The following is an 18,700-nucleotide window of genomic DNA, read 5'->3' on the forward strand; positions in this document are numbered from 1 at the left end:
TTTAGATTGTTGCTAGGTTGTTCTTTTGGATCCAGGAGTAATCAACTTTAAACCAGACGGTTATCAGTGCTAATTAGTGCTGGAAGGGCTATACCGCACAGCAATCTGCAATATTTTTCAGATAGTTTCATTAAAATAACTCCCAAAAGCACTAACACTGCAAACAGGAGGTCCAGTTCAATGACTGGAATTAGTCTAGCTGTGAGACCGAGCAGACAGCAATAACACATCTGTCAGTTAGAGGCCAAACTTTACCTGGACAGTTGATATGAAGGGGTGTGCTGTGCTGTGAACATGTTAATTTCATATCTGTGAAATTGGGCATTTTGACATAGGAGCCTACGGGGACTCTACACTTTTGGCGTCAGCCTCAAGTGGCCACCAGAGGAGCTGCAGTTTTCAGCACTTCAACCCCAGATGCTGCTAGCAGGAGACAAAGTTAGAAATAGCAATAGTTGCTAACATCAACATCACTTGAGTACTTGGATCGGTTGTCATGCGCTGAAGATGCTGATACAGATGTGTCAGTTAATCTAGCGTTCAGGTAAATACATGCTCATACATCATCATATCTGTAGAAGGTGTTTGAGACTAGTGTTTACTAATTATCTGTCTTCATTACCTGTCTATTAAAGCAGTGATTTAAGGCTTTAATCCACAGAGCAGTTTTCTATGCAAATCCTATGAAGCTCAATGTGATCAATGCTTATTGCTCCGAGTGTAAAAACACCCTCATCGTTCAGCTTTTACAATTTATGTAACGTCACTTCTTCCTCACAAACCAATCAGAGTCAAGAAGGGGTGGGAATTATGACATCAGCATTTTAAAATGCTGTGCTTGTAAGACGGTGCACAGAGTGTTTAAAAGTGGCGCATGTGGACACTGAAACTGTTTTGTGTCGCTGCTCTCAGCTTCAACAAGTCACTCTCCATACACAGCACAGTCGACACTTCTCAGCAGTCTGATGTATACTACAGGGAAGCCATTATGAGCATTTAAATACACATTAAAACAAGCTTTGTTGTAACGTTTAAAAGCCAAGTGAATTGAAATGCCTAAATGTGTTTGGCAGTTGTTATTTGAGGTGCTGAAAGTTGGTCTTTTGCGTGTGGGTTTGGTCTCAGCATTACCTCGAAACTCTAACAGAGCTCACTATCTATCATGACCTCTAAAATGAGAAGCAGCAGCATAGCTCAAGTCAGAATAAATGGACTACATTATGACCAAAGCTTTGTCTAACTGTGTTTTTTTATGGGAGTTTCATTTACTTTTGGGTTCTCTACTTCATCGCCTGCATCAGCTTAGAGAGCACTCTTGTCTTCTCTGCTTTTTCAAATCATGACAGCTGTACTCTGCATATGTGTGGGTTTTCGATTCACTTCATAGTTTCTATCATTTTCTCCAATTTCACAAGGTATCTATCTCCAGCTGTAAGTCACAGCTGCTTCTTTTCACCTCTCGCAGCACACGAGAAGAGTAAAACACGCTGAGGTTATCGTTAGAACAACAGTCAAAGGGCGATCGCTCACAGTCCTCCCCAGAGCAAAGCCCTGCTAGTATGTTGAAGTGTCCGGCCAAGCCAGAGGCACAGCCGTCAGGAACCGGTTCATGTGGAACGCACAAAATATTTGGACCACCTGCTCTTCCAGTGAAATAGACAGAGAGGAGAATCTAAATGAAAGCTGTGACCCCTACAATTCAATTGATTCCATTTGTACAGCAAAGAAACCTAGAAGTAAAAATTATTTGAACACACTCACACATACAGTGAGAGAGATAAAATAATAGTAAAAAAAAAAAAAAAGGTGCAATCAATAATCTGTGTGGGCGAGATAACAAAAGATCCTCAGGGCTTGAAATAAAAAGACAAAATGGCAAGCCAAGATACGACTGCACAATCTGCTGTACGGAGACGTGTAGATTTTATTCATTTATTCACCTCACGTATGAATGGAGATGCTGATTAAGAGGAGAATAGATTGAAGATGTATTTGTGTTTTGATTGTAAGAAAGGCTTGGGTGAAACGTGGCGCAGCAGCAGAGGCATGAGCCAGCTAAAATGGTGCATCTCATACACAAAGGCTGCTCGAATTGATTTATGTACGCCGTTTAAAATTGTTAAATAAGTCCAGACAATAAAAGGTCAGGAAAATTCAACCCATGAGTAAAAAGAGAGAAACAAATAAGGCCTTTATTGAGGCATTAAGGGCAACACGAGCTTCACTAGTGGGCTCAAATCTCCTCCTCCAACTGACAAAAGTGGCTTTGTACACACTTAAATACACACTAGATACAGGGTGGGGCATTGTGAGAGAACAGATCTGAGGCAAAAAGCATCCTCTTGATAAAGACGAATGCCTTCTTAGGCAGCCTGTTCATTAGCCTACAAAAATGGAAAGATCAAGTTTAACGGGAAATAGCTGGAAATCCGCAATTACTCTTGGTGGTTAAAGCGGGTGCCTGGAAACGCTTAACGATCGAACTGCCCTTTTGGTCTTAAATTTCATTTAAAGTGGCATTAAAAAGTCTTACATTGCTTGCTTATACCTGTAGACACCCTGATTACTTGAAGGCAGCACTCTGGGATGATAAATAAATGAGTTTGCCAAGTGTATTGTTATCCCTGATTATGTTGGTTGGAGCTGTAAACTTAGCCAAATCCAATAAAGAGCAGGAGAGAGGAACTAATCATACCATGACCTCGATTGCATCCAGGACCAACAGGCCTTTTTTTAATATAACCTCTGATCTCACAATGGGCTTAGCTGAATAATGATTTGGAAGTGACAAGTGGCTCCTATTTAAGGCCGTAAGCTAATTAGATGTACACGGCAAAGAGTTCGAAGTGCAGTACTGTTTATTCTTACTCCTTATTCTGTTAAGGTTTTAGTTCAGGAAAGAATTCAAAATGGCAAACCCCACTAAATCCTTCCAATGTAACTCGAGCATGTGAAAGAGTCCAAAGCTTTGCTGGTCACAGCTGTTTTCAAAGATGGCTTACAGTTTAGCTTATAAACATTAGACCAAACCGACATTACCTGCTGATCTGTCCGCCACTGACTGATGTCCCTCTGGTCCCAGCATCTATATTTGTTCCACTTTTAACAGTAATACACAAAACTCTGTTTAGTCTGGTCTTTACCCCTGATGTGAACTCGGATCCAGTAACTCCAAAAACATTAATAACCTCCGACCCCTTCAAAAATGTCAACATCCATTGAACTCTACTGTCAAAAATCCACCAGTCTCAATCAGTATGGCACTTTTAAATATCCGCTCTCTGTTGAACAAGTCTTTTATTATTAATGATTTAATTTTAGATAATAAACTTGATTGTTTATTTTTAACTGAAACATGGCTGGGTTCAGATGCACAAGTTGTTCTCACTAAGGCCTCCCACCAAATTTTAATTTCTCTTTTTCTATTAGAAGTGGTAAGAGAGGTGGTGGGACTGCATCTTTAACCAACAACACACTCACCACCAAACAAATTTTATTTGACCATTTTACCACTTTCGCTATCTAACCTCTGAAGTGGCTACAAATTTTACCAAGGTTTTAGACGAATGCCCCCCTGTGATTTTACCTGCACCCTATGATTTTATTTTTAATCATTTTAACAGCCAACTGAAGAAAAGCCTTGACTCCGTTGCTCAATTCACCACTAAAAAGATTAACGTAAAACATGCATCACCCTGGAGAAACAAAGGAGTCAAAAAACTCAAAAGAAATTGCAGGGCCGCAGAAAGGAGATTGAGGAAAAATAAAAATGCAATCAACCATGAAATACTTTGCGAGCAACAATGTACAATAATACATTAAGGAATTCAAGAAATTCATACTTCGCCAAAATAATCAGTAATAACAAAAATAATCCCAAGGTCCTCTTTTCCACCATAGATCATTTATTTAACCCTGATTTTAACAGCTCCCAAAGAACCCCCACAGACTCGCTCTGTGAGCAGTTTGCAGACCACTTCAGGGGAAAGATCAGCGCCATCAGATCTGATATTTTATCTTCTCGCGATATGATTTTAAACACATCTGAGGGCTCGATTGTACCTGAGGAGACACTGGACAGCTTTGTCCTGGTTAATGCTGAGAACCTTAACCCTTGTATGGTGTTCGGGTCTGTGAGACCCGTGTTCAGTTTTTTTCAAAAGAAAAATTAAACAATTAATTATTTTTTCACGTGTAAATGTGTTGTGTCTTTCCACTCACTCCACTTGATTATAACTGATTTATTTATAACATTTTATATAAAAGAAAAACGAGAAGCACATTAATTCATAAATGTGATCTAACAAAGGTAAAGGGAAAAAATTAACCATGTTTGCTGTTCATATGTCTTGTAATTGGGATGAAGTAAACATCTGTTGAGTAATTTAACATAAAATTGTTTGATAGTGTTAATTTGGAAAGCCAAAACTCTAGCGGGTCCACCAGACCCATGAACACTGGCTGAGTAACAAAAATACGAACACCACACAAGGGTTAAGAAAGTTTTCTCCACAGTGAGACCCACCACATGTCTTTTAGATCCAATCCCCTCTTCACTTTTTAAAACACTTTATGGATATGATACATGATGAATTGCTCTCTTCGTTGGGTGTCTTCCCTGCTGCCTTTAAAACGGCGGTGGTGAGGCCCCTTTTGAAGAAGAGCAATTTGGATTGTAATGATTTTAATAACTACAGACCTGTATCCAACTTACCATTTTTAAGTAAAATTTTAGAAAAACTTTTTTTTTTTTTTTTACTCAGATTAATGTTTTTTTTTTTAAATGATAGACAGATCCTGGAGATATTTCAGTCTGGATTTAGGGTGAACCACAGCACAGAGACGGCTCTCCTAAAGGTTCTAAATGATCTTAGATGTAACTGGGACTCCCAAAAGCTCTCAGTCCTGGTGCTACTGGATCTAAGCGCAGTCTTTGATACAGTAGACCACGCTATTCTTTTAAACAGACTGAAACACATGGTGGGCCTCTCTGGTGCTGTACATAACTGGTTCACTTCCTATCTCTCAGACAGAACTTTTATGGTGAGTATGGATACATACTCCTCTAAGATCCATAAAATGACATGTGGTGTGCCCCAAGGGTCAGTTTTAGGCCCTGTACTTTTTAATTTGTATATGCTCCCTCTCGGCAGTGTCATCAGGAGGCATGGAGTGAACTTCCACAGTTACGCTGATGACACGCAGCTGTACATCTCCGTGTCTCCTGATGACACCAGACCAATGGATGTCCTTTTTAACTGTATTTTAGATATAAGATCTTGGATACCATACATACCACCTTTATTTATAAAGCACTTTAACATAAAACCAGAGTTCACAAAGTGCTGTACATGCTAATAGCATAAGTAAAGAAAATTAAAATGAGGATAAGATAAAATAAATAACTAAAAAACTAAAATAAATTGAAACATGTTAAAACAAATTGAGTCAACCCCTCTAATCAATGCCAAAGGCTTCAGCGAATAAATATGTTTTAAGAAGACTTTTAAATTCAGAAAGAGAAGAGGCCTGCCTAACATGCAAGGGTAGATCATTCCACAACCTATAAGATCTTGGATGGCAGAAAACTTTTTACAGCTTAACCAGGACAAGACTGAAGTTTTAATATCGGTCCTGAGGCTCAGAGAGAGAAACTCTTGTCTAAATTAGAGGCATTTTCACTATGTCCTTTGCTACAAGTGAAAAACCTGGGTGTTATTTTTGACTCTGAGCTTGGTTTTATCCCACATGTTAAACATGTAACCAAAATTGGATTTTATGTTTTTGGCCATGATAATTATGTAATGAAAATGTGATATTGCGACAGCCATACCTAACATAATAGTTATCAAGCAGAGCGAGACCAAGTGTACCAAAAATAAGACCGAGGCTCTGAAGCTTTGGAGGATGCTTACACACTACGCTCGTTAGTGTGCCATGTGCACATGCATTTTCAGCATGGGTAGCCTCAGCGAGTAACAACCCCACAAATCTGGCAGTGTCAGCCCACAGTCGACCCGCACAGGATGACTTTTTTAATTTCGGTGACTGATTAGGTCTCTGCACAGTCTTTATGCTGTGCTGGACATCTGTTGTGATTTATGTGATATATGACCAAACAAAGCAAAACCTGTGAAATGTTAAACTATACACAGATGCAAGGTTTTGTATAATTACTATAGGACCTTGAATGTTTTATTCCTGTCTGGTTAGTGCACAGAGTCCAGCAGTCAGGGTGTGATTTAGCCACCTTTAAAAAAAAAAAAAAGACTCAGCCCAACCAGCTTTAAAGTCACAATCCATAGCATAGTCATTAAAATTGATTTTTCTGCGGTGTTTGCCTAATTAAAGTGACAAAACAATGGTTTTTCATAGTTATAATGCTTTATTTCCTTTAGCTGAAGAAGGAACTGGGAATATACACTTACCGGCCACTTCATTGGGTACACGTTCTGCTCCTTTTTGCCTTTAGAGCTGCCTTAATTCTTTATGACATATATTCAGCAAGCATCACACAGTTGCTGCAGAGTACAGTGCCCTTTGTAACACTGGACATAATCCTTCATAAAGGGTTGGACATGGTTAACAACAACTCTCTGCTGCTGTAGCTGACCCGCTTCAAGCTTCGGCGTGTTGTTTGTTCAGAGATGTTCTTCTTCATACCTTGGTTTTGACAAGTGTTTGAGTTACTGTTGCCCTTCTGTGTGTTTAGTCTGGTCTTTACCCCTGATGTGAACAAGCCATTCACACCCAGAGAACTGAAGCTCGCTAGTTAATTTCTTTTTTTTTTATTGAGTCTGTTTTATCCTTTTGTTTGGTGGCATGGTTTGGTCAGACCTCTGTCACAGAGAAAAACTCTCTAAATCAGATAGTGAGATGGTCCAGCCGTCTGATAGGTGAGCCACAGTCTTGTTTAGCGTCCCTGTACTCTAAGCTGGTACAGAGGATGGCTTTATCAATCCTTAAAAATGGTTCCCATCCTCTAAGGGGTGAATTTCAGCTTCTTCCCTCACGACGGAGGTTTCTATTTCCGAGATGCAGGACAAAGCGTTATAAAAATAGATTTGTCCCCGTTGCTGTCACTGAATTAAATAAGAACTGTTTTTGATTCGAAATATTAAAATTACTATATATGTGCCACAGTGAGGTTTATATCTTTACTAGGTATGTGTGTTTTTAAAGGGATGCCAAATGCTGTCATTTTTTCTGTAAAGCAAATTTACCTTGCCTATGGGTATAAATAAAGTTACCTTGACCTACCTTGACCTTTTCAGACCATTTTCCAGTGGTTGTGCAGCAATACCCCAGCAGATCAACAGTTTCTCAGATACACCATACCACATTCAAAGTCACTTCAAATTGATGTTCAGTTTTAACTTCAGCAAGTCGTCTTAGCCACATCTACAAGCCCAAATGCACTGAGCTTCTGCCATGTGACTAGTAGATTAAACATTTGTGTTAATGAGCAGCTGAACACGTGTACCTAACAAAGTGGCCAGTGAATGTATATTTAGTATATTTTCCTGTTGATTTGATCATTTTAATAAATAGTTGATGATTGTTGCTGCTAATGTAGAGCTCAGCTTTTAAAGGTTTCCTTGTAACAATAGAGCCATGCCCTATCACGCTGACACTTTTATTTAGTATTTAGTATTTATTTATTATTTATTGTCATTGTCAAGAACAATGAAATTGCGTTTGGGGCTTCCATACAACCCCCCCCCCCAAAAAAAGAAGAAAATAATAAATACCCCTTAAAACCCAAGTGTACATATTTAACCCAGTGTGACTCCAATGCAATAAGACAATCCTTAGCAATAATGTTCGTAGAAATTCAGACAAAGACCTGAGAAACATGACAAAATACAACAATGCAACCCATTCAATATTATTGTACTGTGAGATATGATATCAGATATGATAGTTATCTATTTAAGAAAGAGGGGGGGGGGGGCAGGAGGGGGAAGAGAATAAAGATATGATGCACCAATGCAGACCAGTTCATTGCTATTAAGAAGTTGGATATGGTTATTGTCCGTGAGAGGGGGGCAGAGAGTTCAGGAGCCTCACAGCCTGTGGATACAGGCTGTTGGCCAGTCTGGATGTTCTGGCCTGTATAGACCTGTACCTTCTCCCTGAGGGCAGCAGATGGAAAAGGTGGCGCGCAGGGTGATGTTGGTCCCGCAGGATACTGTGCACCCTCCTCAGACAGCGAGTGGGGAAGATATTACTGATCTCTGGCAGACTTGTTCCAATAATTCTGCCAATAATAATATCATAAAACACTGATTAAGTATTTATAGCCTGATGCATTTTGCCCTTTTTTGTTCACTGTGACTGTCAATGAACTTTAGTACTTTTTGGACAGATGTTCTCATAAATGTTTCCCAGCTGTTGAAAGGGCACGGTCTGCCATTTCCTCTCTTGGATGGCTTTTAAAATGAAATATCTGCAGAAGTCGTAGAGCTTAGCAGCAATCAAAAACTGGGGGAGAATTTTGTTTATTCTTACTGTATGTGTACAGTACCGGTTAATTTAAAATCCCTTTGTTTACATTTGATTTAAATTAGGTCCAGTGCCAAAGTTGTTCTTATAGAGCACAGAAAAGACACACTGGGTATTTTGAAGTTGAGTAGCTTGCTTTCCCTTCCCTCTCCTTTATAACTTATACACCACTCTGCATGTTTAAAGTATTTTATCATTGGGCTTAAATACCCATAAACTAGGAGCTTTGCTGTTGTGACACACTTGTCACAATAAACTATCCATAAAAGGGAAAAGTTGCCCATGTCTCTTAATAGAGGTCAACCTTTATTAACATTTAGGTGTGTTGGTGTTAATGGTTACATTATTAATCAGCAATAAATCCAGTCTCGTACACATTTTGCTATGTTAGGAAACAAAACTTTGTCCCAAATATGTGATCTAATTTTTGCAGTATGGAAATAAACTGAAATTCTAAACACGTGGGCCGCCTAATAGCCTTGCGAGCAGTCTGAGAACACAGCTGTAGGATGTATACAGCTCATAAACACTTCTGCAGAGTGTTGTTTTAAAAGCCAAGATTGGGTATCCCAGGCCTCACCAGTGGTGGGTCCTTTCCTGCTGCACTAGAAGCACTTTTCCTGGAAGTAAATAGAAGTGGGTATTTAACATAAGCAGCAGTAACCATTTGTCTACAAAAGGAGTCATCAAAACAAAGTATAAGACAACAGACAAATAGTTTCTGGCAAAACTTCACTTACTTCCAAGGTGCAGGAACTAAATAAAAGTCTGAAGAGGTATTTTTTTCTACTACAGAAACTAGAAAAATGCAGACAAAACCACAACAACAAAGCGAAGGTGCTGGGTTGAAAACAATAGGGGGGGAAATCAACAGCTCACACACTGCAGGGCACAAGCTTATTTATTGCACCATAAATAAAAGTGTAATATTTCGAGTACAACTATCGGTACGTCCTCCATTTCTCGCTTTGCATTTTAAAGCAACGGCAAGTAAATGTAATGTGTGAGCCGGCTGCTTCGGCTGCCTTTTGTGCTTCTGCTGTAATTTACAATGTCAGCAGCCACACCATAGCAATGTCACGAAAACTTAAATTTAGTGCTACTATTTATTACATTTACACAAAGAACTGAAGGTTAGAAAGTTTGATCACATCGCTCAACATCTTAAATAAACGAGGAACTCCCCCCCCCTTTGACGTGATTTGCACATTTCAGTTTTGTGGCACTTCTGTTTCATGCGTCACAGGTGAAAGCACAGCAACAAAAGAAAAAAAACACCTGGTTATAGCTCCTCCGGCAAGCCCCCCTGTCTCCTCAGTCTTCTCACTGAGACTGAGATAGATTTCCAGGTCAGGGCAGAAGGACGGAGGAGATGAGGAGGCACAAAAGGAAAAAAAACACCAACTCAGATGAAATGCTAATCCTTTCTAGTCACATGGTTATTGTTTCTAATTTGAGCACGAGGATTGAGATGTAACCAAATCTGTCTCTACATCTTCAAACAGTTATGTCTGTCATTACAGTTAAAAAAAAAATTCTGTATACCAATAAAATTTTAAAAAGGGGGCGGGTTTCTTATAGTTTTTCTACCTTTTAAATAGTTTTCTGTAATATTTTTGTGAAGGTTACGAGCTGAAACGTATTTTTTGATCAATAAAACCGTTCTATATAAAGCGCGTGTTGCTGGATATTTTGACCTCTGAGGAGAAAAGCCTTCACAGGAGCCTGTTGACCACTCTTTGACTGACAGCTGATGTCTCGGCACCGCAGCGCAAAAACAGCAGAATGTCAGCTTAGGGCCAAAGATGTCACCCCTCACTGTAGCAAAAAAAAATCTCACAGATGGGATTATCACTTCAAAAGCTTGCGTCTGATGAGTTGTTTTCAGGTTTGGTGATGGAGGCTTGTCAGATGCTGGGTTTGATGTAGCTTTGCAACGTGGAGCATAGCAGACAGGTGTGCTCTGCCCAGCAGCTGCTGGACTCCATCTGTCCATCAGGTCTGCAGGTTCAACAGTTTACTGTCCCTCCCACGTCCACAGCAGTGCTCTTCGTTTTGTGAAGCGGCAGTCTTCATATTGTGCTGCACACAGAAGTGAACAGGAGCATTTCTTTTGGTTAAATAGGGCAAATCTACAACATTTCAATAAGAAGAGATGAGAAACCGAAGCCCCAATTTACGATTGAGCCAGATAACAGGAGTGTATTCTCACATGGTGCAGCTTAAACATAAATCTGTTATTTTCAGTGTCAGCAGTCCCTGAAGGGGGGATTATTGTTCCTCATGTCTGCCAAGAGACAAAATACAAATGTGGAGTTCATTTCCAAAGTGCTGTGTGTCTATTTTGGCTCGTCGTTGATCATTCATCATTCAATATCTCTACAATACAGTGGAAGAAACATGCAGCCCTTGTTTCAACCCACGACTAATTTTAAAGTATCTCAGTTTGAATTAATTTTATACTCTAAGTGTGGTGTGTGTTTCTCGCTAGTGGGATTTTTTTTCCGTTTGGGAAGGGAAAAAAAGCGCTCATCAGATGGCTGCTGGTCCCTGAGATGGAAAACACTGAGAAACGGTGCCCTAGATAACAAGTCAGTCCAGCCTCTTTTGCCAAACTGCAGGAGCACTGAAGTATCAAACAGCAATCAAAAGCACAGCCTGTTTTCTGTTCAGGGAGGTACTGTAGTGTGATTTGGGAGGAAATTCAAGGAGTTGCTTGTGCAAGACCCAGACTGGCATGGGAATCTAAGCAGGTTGCATCTCCACAGTCACAAATACACACACTTTCATGCACTGCAACCTTTGACCCACGTTCTGTTTCCCCCCACTGTTTGATAAGCTGCAGTTGTCAACTATGATCAAAACCAAGCCACCCTGCATCTCAAACTCGCGCCTTCCTTCTCACTAAACTCTTCAAAGCATCTTGACTATGATATATTTAAATATACATACATATTCTATATGCATCTCTGCAGCACACATCTCACCCAGATCATCCAGAGATAAACAGGTAAAGCGTCACTTCTGTGCTGCCAAAGAGAAAGATCAGATTTCTGCTGCAGACACCCACACTTAAGCTGCAATGCAGATATTTTTCTATAGCTTTTACAGTCAAAATGAGTCGAGGTTCAATAAGAGAGTGAAAATAAAACGAAAGTAATAGTAAACATTTAATGAAAGACAAAACACTGGAGTGAGGAGTGAAGTCTGGAGCTGAAGTTTGAGATATTACTGATCCTGTCCGCCTCAGCCTGAGGCAGGTCGAGGGCCCAGATAGCAAAAACATAGTAACCTTTTAGTCTCTTCACTCAAAATATACCAAAAGGGCCATCTGCCTGAGGATGTGATCCTGCACGTGGCCTTACAGGAAAAAAAAACAATTCGAGATTTGGCTCAAGGTCATAACTTGCAATACTGCACAGGTCATTTGGCAGTTACTTTAAAAAAATCCACATAACAGAGATGAGCTGCCAGATGGAAGTAGTTTCTCTGCACTGGTTTAATTTTTTGGACTGTGCATAAAGGATGGGGATGGTTTCCAGATCAAAGAAGTGCATCCAGCATTAAACCAGCATTACCTTTAATGGCCAGCAGGGGGTGCCTCTTGTGGTCGCGAAAAGTTCAATTTATCATAAAAGCACAAAAAATCTACTTTCTTGCCAAAAACGAATGATGTCATAGACTGTGACATCATTTACATTTGGTTAGACACTGAGATGGTAAAGGTAGCCCCAGGTCGTTCTCCAGAGTCATAAAATGCCATGGATGCAAATTACCACTTGACTGGTCAGCAGTAAATAAATGTAACCTTGTAATTCAGATTTTTATCTGTTAATCTGAATTTATTTTCACAGATGAAGAATGATGTAATGATGATATTACTCTGTGTGTTTAGGTAGTTTTCTAACTCTAAAATGTGCCAGAAATGTACATCAGAGAATAAAAACATAAGCAGTACAAGTTCATTGTTTTTTAAGGGAAGTGGGAATTATTTTTATTTTTGATGAATCATTGCTTGTTTTAATAATCTGTTAATTAAATGGAGTCTAAGGTGAATTCCTTTTAAAGTGAAGCAGTCACAGGAAAGCGACACGTGTTGTCTGTTCTTTGCTGCAGGTGAATGCTACCTGATGGAGTGGTCAGACTGGAGCTCGTGCGTCAACATCTGCGCCAAAGAGGCCGGCGTCGACTTTGCCTCGGTTCAGGTCCGCTCACGAGCCGTGCTCGCCCAGGAGCCTGAAAACCTGCTGCTCTGTCCTGACCAGGAGTGGGAGTCTCAGCCCTGCACAGGTGGAGAACACTTTGAAAAACATGACGGCTTCAACCTCTCCTGGCCAGAAAGTTTGACAAATTAACAGAAGCAAAGTCTATTTGAACAGTGAACTTTCTATGAATACAAATTAGCTTGCTGCAGCCCAGCAGCTCCAAACTTTGATGCATTTATTCCTTCTATTTATCCGCATATTCGTAATATTTACGGCGAGGGTAAACTGAAGTCAGTCTCGGGGTGTGAAAGGTTGAAGGCAGTGGAGAGCACGTCAGTGCATCAGAGGGTTAACGCAAAAAGACACTTACTTTCAGAGTCATACCCGCAGGCTGTTTAGGCCTCTATCTCTCTGCATTTGGACTGTCAGAGGAAAGAAACCTACTGAACAACAACATGCTGACATTGTGGGAAAGACAGATCTGACACAGGAGTCGCATAGATTTTCCTCCCTGGGAGGCATCAGTGCTAACCAGTGGGCTGCTTCCCTATCATGCCCGATACACAATCGAGAAGAAAAAGATACTAACTGCTACTGTTTGTCTTTCCCGTTATGCCGGGTCAATTGGTGCTCTCCCAGATGGGATTTCTCGAGTCAGATTTTCAAACGTTTGAAACCCAGATGCTCGTTTACAGTAATGATCTCTGCAATTCCCTCTGCTGCATTAATCACCCATTAGATGCAGCATTGTGAATCACTACGACAAAACTCAACACACAGTGTACTGTAATTCCCCCTTACCTCCCTTGTTACTGTACACAGCCCACAGCAGTCTTCGCTAGCATGACCTGGTTTCACAGCTTCACTCAAGGCATGGGGGGAGGAGTGGCCCAGCCAAGACTAGTGGAGGCGGAGGAGGATGAGAGAGTGGAGGCAGGGAAGGAGAATGCGGTGATGGAGAAAGAGAGGCTGGGGATGGAGGGACGGGAAGGTTTGATGTGAGGCTCCAGGCTTGAGAAAAACAAAAACAACACTGTTGTTCTGCTGTTAAAGTCGTTCTGTTTTACAGTATAGTGATTCTTACTGTGCTTTGTGTCTCCAGTATACGCAGATTGACAGAATGGCCAGCACTTTTACTTCAATGCAATAATCACAATAATTTGAAGAACAAAAACAACAAAGCTGCTCACTGCTTTTCAGCAGCTCCAGAGACGTAAAAGCAAAACCTTAATGAAACACTAGTCCCTCCATTTGTAGGCATTTAAATTTGAAATTTGCAACTTGAATCTGAATTTATAACAAGGTAAAAATCAGAGTTGGAGTTACATTTATTCTCCAGGAAACCAGAAACATGTGAGACTCATCGACACGTTCATTATGTTCAAAACTATTAGAAGGATTTTCTTCAGTAGATTTATTGATCACTCATCAAAGGTCATTCTCATCTCGCAAAATTCACTTTTGGCTGTAGCTCAAGAATTCATCATCTCATTAAGCTGGTAAAATTTTGCAATAAAGAGATCGTTTGTTCATTTTGGGCATGTTAGTTTAATAGGTGATTCTAAATTGGCTGCAATGCCAATGCCTGGCTTTATATCTCTGGTATTCTTAGTGTACCAGAGATAGAAAGTATCCGTATCCACGCTGGACCAGCGACCTGTCCAGAGTGCAACCTTCTTCCAAAGTCGCAGGGATGGACTCAGGCTCACTGTGATCCTAGCTGGATAAGTGGTTATGGATGGATAAATAGGCAACAATAATGTTGGGTGCTCACTGTGCACACTGTGGTGATATAGATTTGTTTTGTGCTGCCTGATTGAACACATATATAAGGGATTTTGTGGCCATTGCAGCTTATTTGCAGAAACATCCATATTTGCAACATTTTTCTGCTTAAGCATTCAAACATAAACATTTTTTATGTTTGTTAAATCCCACAAAGTCCTCATTACAAATTTAACTTTGGACAAGTTTAAAATCTCAGTAAGTAAATAGAGTACATAATGGGTTTAAGACACGTTAGACTTTATTTCAGTGCTATAGTGCTCTATCACCACCAGCTGATTGGTTCAGTTTGTACATCAAAAACTGCTCAGGTCCATTAAGGGAACATTTGGGTTCAAATATCCTCACATGTGCCAAAGTTAATCCTGCACACCTAAATGTTATCTCATTATAAAATGTGTTATTTGCAAAGCTATAATTATATCACTAAAGATAAAAAAAAGTAACAAATTCTACCATTAGCAATAATTAGTGTAAAATATTCATCCATTTTTTTTTGTTCTGCTTGTCCAATTCAGGGTAGCAGAGGTGTGCAGGAGCCTATCATTTCATTATTAGAAGTAAAAAAAAAAAAAAAGGTTTTATGAACACGAAAATCCATTTATTAAAAATGAATGGTGGTTTAAAAGTGTTACTAGATTTTATACGGCCCACAACCAGCAAGCTTGAAAGATGGTTTTGTGGTTAAGACATTTGCACTGCACACCAAAGAGCCTGATTCAAGAGTGGGAGGAGACTACAAACCCAGTTTCAGGATGTCACAAGAAGGTACTCCAAGTGATGTCCCCAACCCTGAATAAGTGGGAGGGTGTAAATCTGTGCCAAATCAAATATGTGGATCTATCTGCTTTAGTGACCTGCTGGGAATTAAGGGAGCAGCCGAAAGCACGCCCCAGCAAACCTGAATGACATTAACTTCCCCTCTTATTAGTGACCATGGTGCCGTGATTTTGCCAGGTACAGACAGCACCTCGCTTAGCGGCTTAGCAGCCACTGTAGAGTGAATGTGTGCAATTGGCACAGTTTGATATGAAAGTGATTGAAAATGCAGTCAGTTTAAAAAGCTTGAATATAATTACTCTTCTTTTCAGTTAATATGGCTGAAAATCATCCATCGCCTTTCTCAGTTCTTACAGATATTCTCATATCTGGGACTACTACTGACATTATTTCTGCCTCCAGAAAAAAAGGAGAAAAAAAACTTCTGCGCTTCTCCTGAGAAATGTTTCTGTGGTAGTACAACTCCAGTCTGCTCATAAAAGATGGTGGGAAGTGCCAGCCGAAGTGAGTGATTCAATGATAACTTAACACGTTTGAAAAACGACTTCAGCTCTAGCGGAGCAAGGAAGAAAGAGAGAAATGAGAAGAGTAAAGTACATAAAAGGTGAAGTCCTCTCAGCCGCAGAGGATTCATCCCGTACGGCGGCAGATAGAGGCGTACCACTGACGGGAGCAGCGATACTGTACCCACGTCTGTGGAGAATAGCTCTGTCTTTTGTTCAAGGTTAAATTGTTCATTTACTCTGGCTGAATTGGCTGGACTGATGATTGGTTACACAGGACTCCGCAGGGAAATACAGTCATTTACTGCACTGATGGAGATATTGATAAAGTCATAATAGCACTGATAAAAAGTCATTAAGCAAAAGCTCTTACTGAAGATTAAAACATTGAACTGGACCCTTTTGAGACGACACGGTCATATTATGTGTCAGCAGCCTATTATACAACCACAACTTAGCAGCTGCTTTATTAATCTGGTGTCTCTCATATGATTAATGGTCACCACTGCCTGACTCAGTACAGCCTTCACAGTTGTTGACTGTTTTTGTGTTTTGCTTTCAGGAGGTGAATGTTTCGAGTACAAATGGTTCAGCAGCATTGGCCCAAATTCCACTCGGCCTTTGATCTGGTGTCAGCGCTCAGATGGACTCAATGTCACTGGTAAGGAACTCCAAAAAAAGCTGCTCCAAACATTTGTTTCACACAGTTGCTTCTGCTGTCTGTGAGCACAGCAGCAATGACCCCCACCCGCTGTTTGAACCCCATTTTTTAAAGAGGGCAGACAATCAGAAGAAAGCTGACTGAGGGAGAGGAGCGAAAACAGCTTGTTTTAGAAATAACTTAAAAAGTAAAAAGAAAATAACAAACCGCACAGATTAGCTGAGCTGGTGGGCTTTGGAGGACTGTTTAGGAGTTGCAACCTCAAAAGTGTGCTCACCTTTGGATTAAATGAGAACATTAAAGGTTTGATTTTTGCTTAAGATCAAAGAAAAAAAAAGAGCGAATGCAAAATTCAAATGGCCAAAATAATACAAAGGTTTGTTTTGTTTTAGCAGAAGATTTGACATTTCTGATGAGCAGACCGATCACATGATTGACCTCATTCAACAAGCTCAGTTATGCTAGGACTGAGGTGGAGGAATTTTGAAACATTAGTAAATATTAGTATTTTTTTATTAAGTACGAGCATTAAATCGTTCACTGAGGTAGACGAGGCTGCTGAGGTTGTTAGTCTCAACAGAGAAGCACATCTGTGTATCATCAGCGTAGCAGTGACAAGTAGATGGCTTTGAAGCTCTTTGAAGCAGTATGGGAGAAATAAGCATTATTATGACCATTATACAGACAGTCTTGTAAAAAAAATGTTCTAGTATAAAATAAAAATATGGATGGATGGGGGGGAAAAGCATAATTGCTCTACTTTGAGTCTGGAGGTCTGCAGCAGAGTTGCTGAAGGTTCAATTGCTTCTTTTTTTTTTTGTCAATTTTTTTAACCATTTGACTTTAGTTTTTGGAGTCTCTGCAACTAATGATCACATTTATAATTATTTGTTCTGATGATTTTATTATCAAGTGTTTTTTTTATCCCAAAAAACCTAAAAAATAAAATAAAATAAAAAAAACTAACTGCAACTTCTCAATGCCCATGTTGTTATATTTACATTTTTTGATTATAACTTCCTGGATGTGTTCTTATTAAATGACACAACTGATTAGAATTGTTTCAACTTCACATCTATAAATAAAATGAAAAAAAAAAAACATTAAAATTACATTATGTTTGAGCTTAAGAAATCAAACTGTTGTCAAGGACTTGCAAGTACGCTTTAGTCGTCTTTAAAGGGGTCTCGAGCTAGAAGAGATCAGAAAACACTGTCCTACAGTAGTGTGCATAATAAATAGAGCAGCTGAATTTTTCTTTAAAGTGAGAAACTGGAGGTTGCAGCCGCTCTTAAGCTCAACTGTAAGCCTAAACCATTGGTGGCAATTTTATGTAGGAGGTAAAATTTACACAAAATGTCAGAAATATAACTGAAGAAAAAAAAAAAACTAGGCGCTTATTTCTATATTGATCTAAGGTGGTGGGCGATGGCAAGCCGGTACAGCTTTTCATCTCCGTTTAACACATCAACACATAAAATTGTTTTTAAAATAAACCTGGAAACATTGGATTTACTGAGTTATTATTGCAGATGAAAGTACATGCTGTGAAATAACCCCAAGTGTTACGTTTTAAACGTGGAGACGAACCGATTGTGCTCGTGTGATCGTATTAAAATGTACTCAATCTGATGCTGTTGTCTCTTTCACAGGAGGTTGTCCTCCAATGAACCCTCCAGAGGACAACAGCTCCTGTGACCCGCCCTGCCTCATGCCAAAGTCTTTCTGCAGCGAGGTGAGTGGATTTTGTCCTCATATCACAATAAACTCAAAAATAAAAGAGCAATTTTCCTAAACCCTAAAGCACAGCTTTCCTGGATGAATGTCTGTGCAAACACTGACACACTGAATTGAATTTGAATGCAGCAGGGAATAAAATGATAGCAGCAGGAAGATGTAAAACCCATTGCTCCACAGTGTCATTCAACTGCACTTCATCAAAATCATGTAAATAAGTTTTTGTCTCACAGACACGGCAGCTGGCAAACCACAGAGTGATCTATTTTCCAGGCTTGAATAGCTTTTAGAAACAACTCTTGTTATGGCATGCATAGGTTCTTTCTCTTCAGCACCCTCTGCTGGTCGTAATGGGAATTCTCACCTGCTTTTATTTTGGTGGGGTTTTTCTGTGTTCCTGTGGGTAGAGGAAACAGGAAGCTGGTCACTTGTTAGCCTGCAGGATATGTTGTTGCTCTTTAAAACGTTTCTGCCTTGGAGAGTTATTGCTTGTGAGTATTAATGTACAACATGTTTACAAGTTT

The 18,700-nt window shown here is 39.8% G+C and overlaps 1 protein-coding gene across 2 annotated transcripts in view; it reads left to right on the plus strand.

The window, feature by feature from the left end:
* Positions 1-18,700, plus strand: part of thsd7ab (thrombospondin, type I, domain containing 7Ab) — a 230,880-nt gene that overhangs the window by 193,914 nt on the left and 18,266 nt on the right. For both annotated transcript variants that reach the window (XM_085366672.1, XM_085366673.1), the window contains 3 exons: positions 12,622-12,795; positions 16,341-16,439; positions 18,092-18,174. In XM_085366672.1, the coding sequence (XP_085222798.1) occupies positions 12,622-12,795; positions 16,341-16,439; positions 18,092-18,174 (356 nt within the window). The remainder of the gene's footprint in view (positions 1-12,621; positions 12,796-16,340; positions 16,440-18,091; positions 18,175-18,700) is intronic.

This window comes from Diplotaxodon limnothrissa, linkage group LG11 (genome assembly GCF_057381915.1).
Source record: "Diplotaxodon limnothrissa isolate DT_005_m linkage group LG11, D_limnothrissa_male_GT1.1, whole genome shotgun sequence".
NCBI lineage: Eukaryota > Metazoa > Chordata > Actinopteri > Cichliformes > Cichlidae > Diplotaxodon > Diplotaxodon limnothrissa.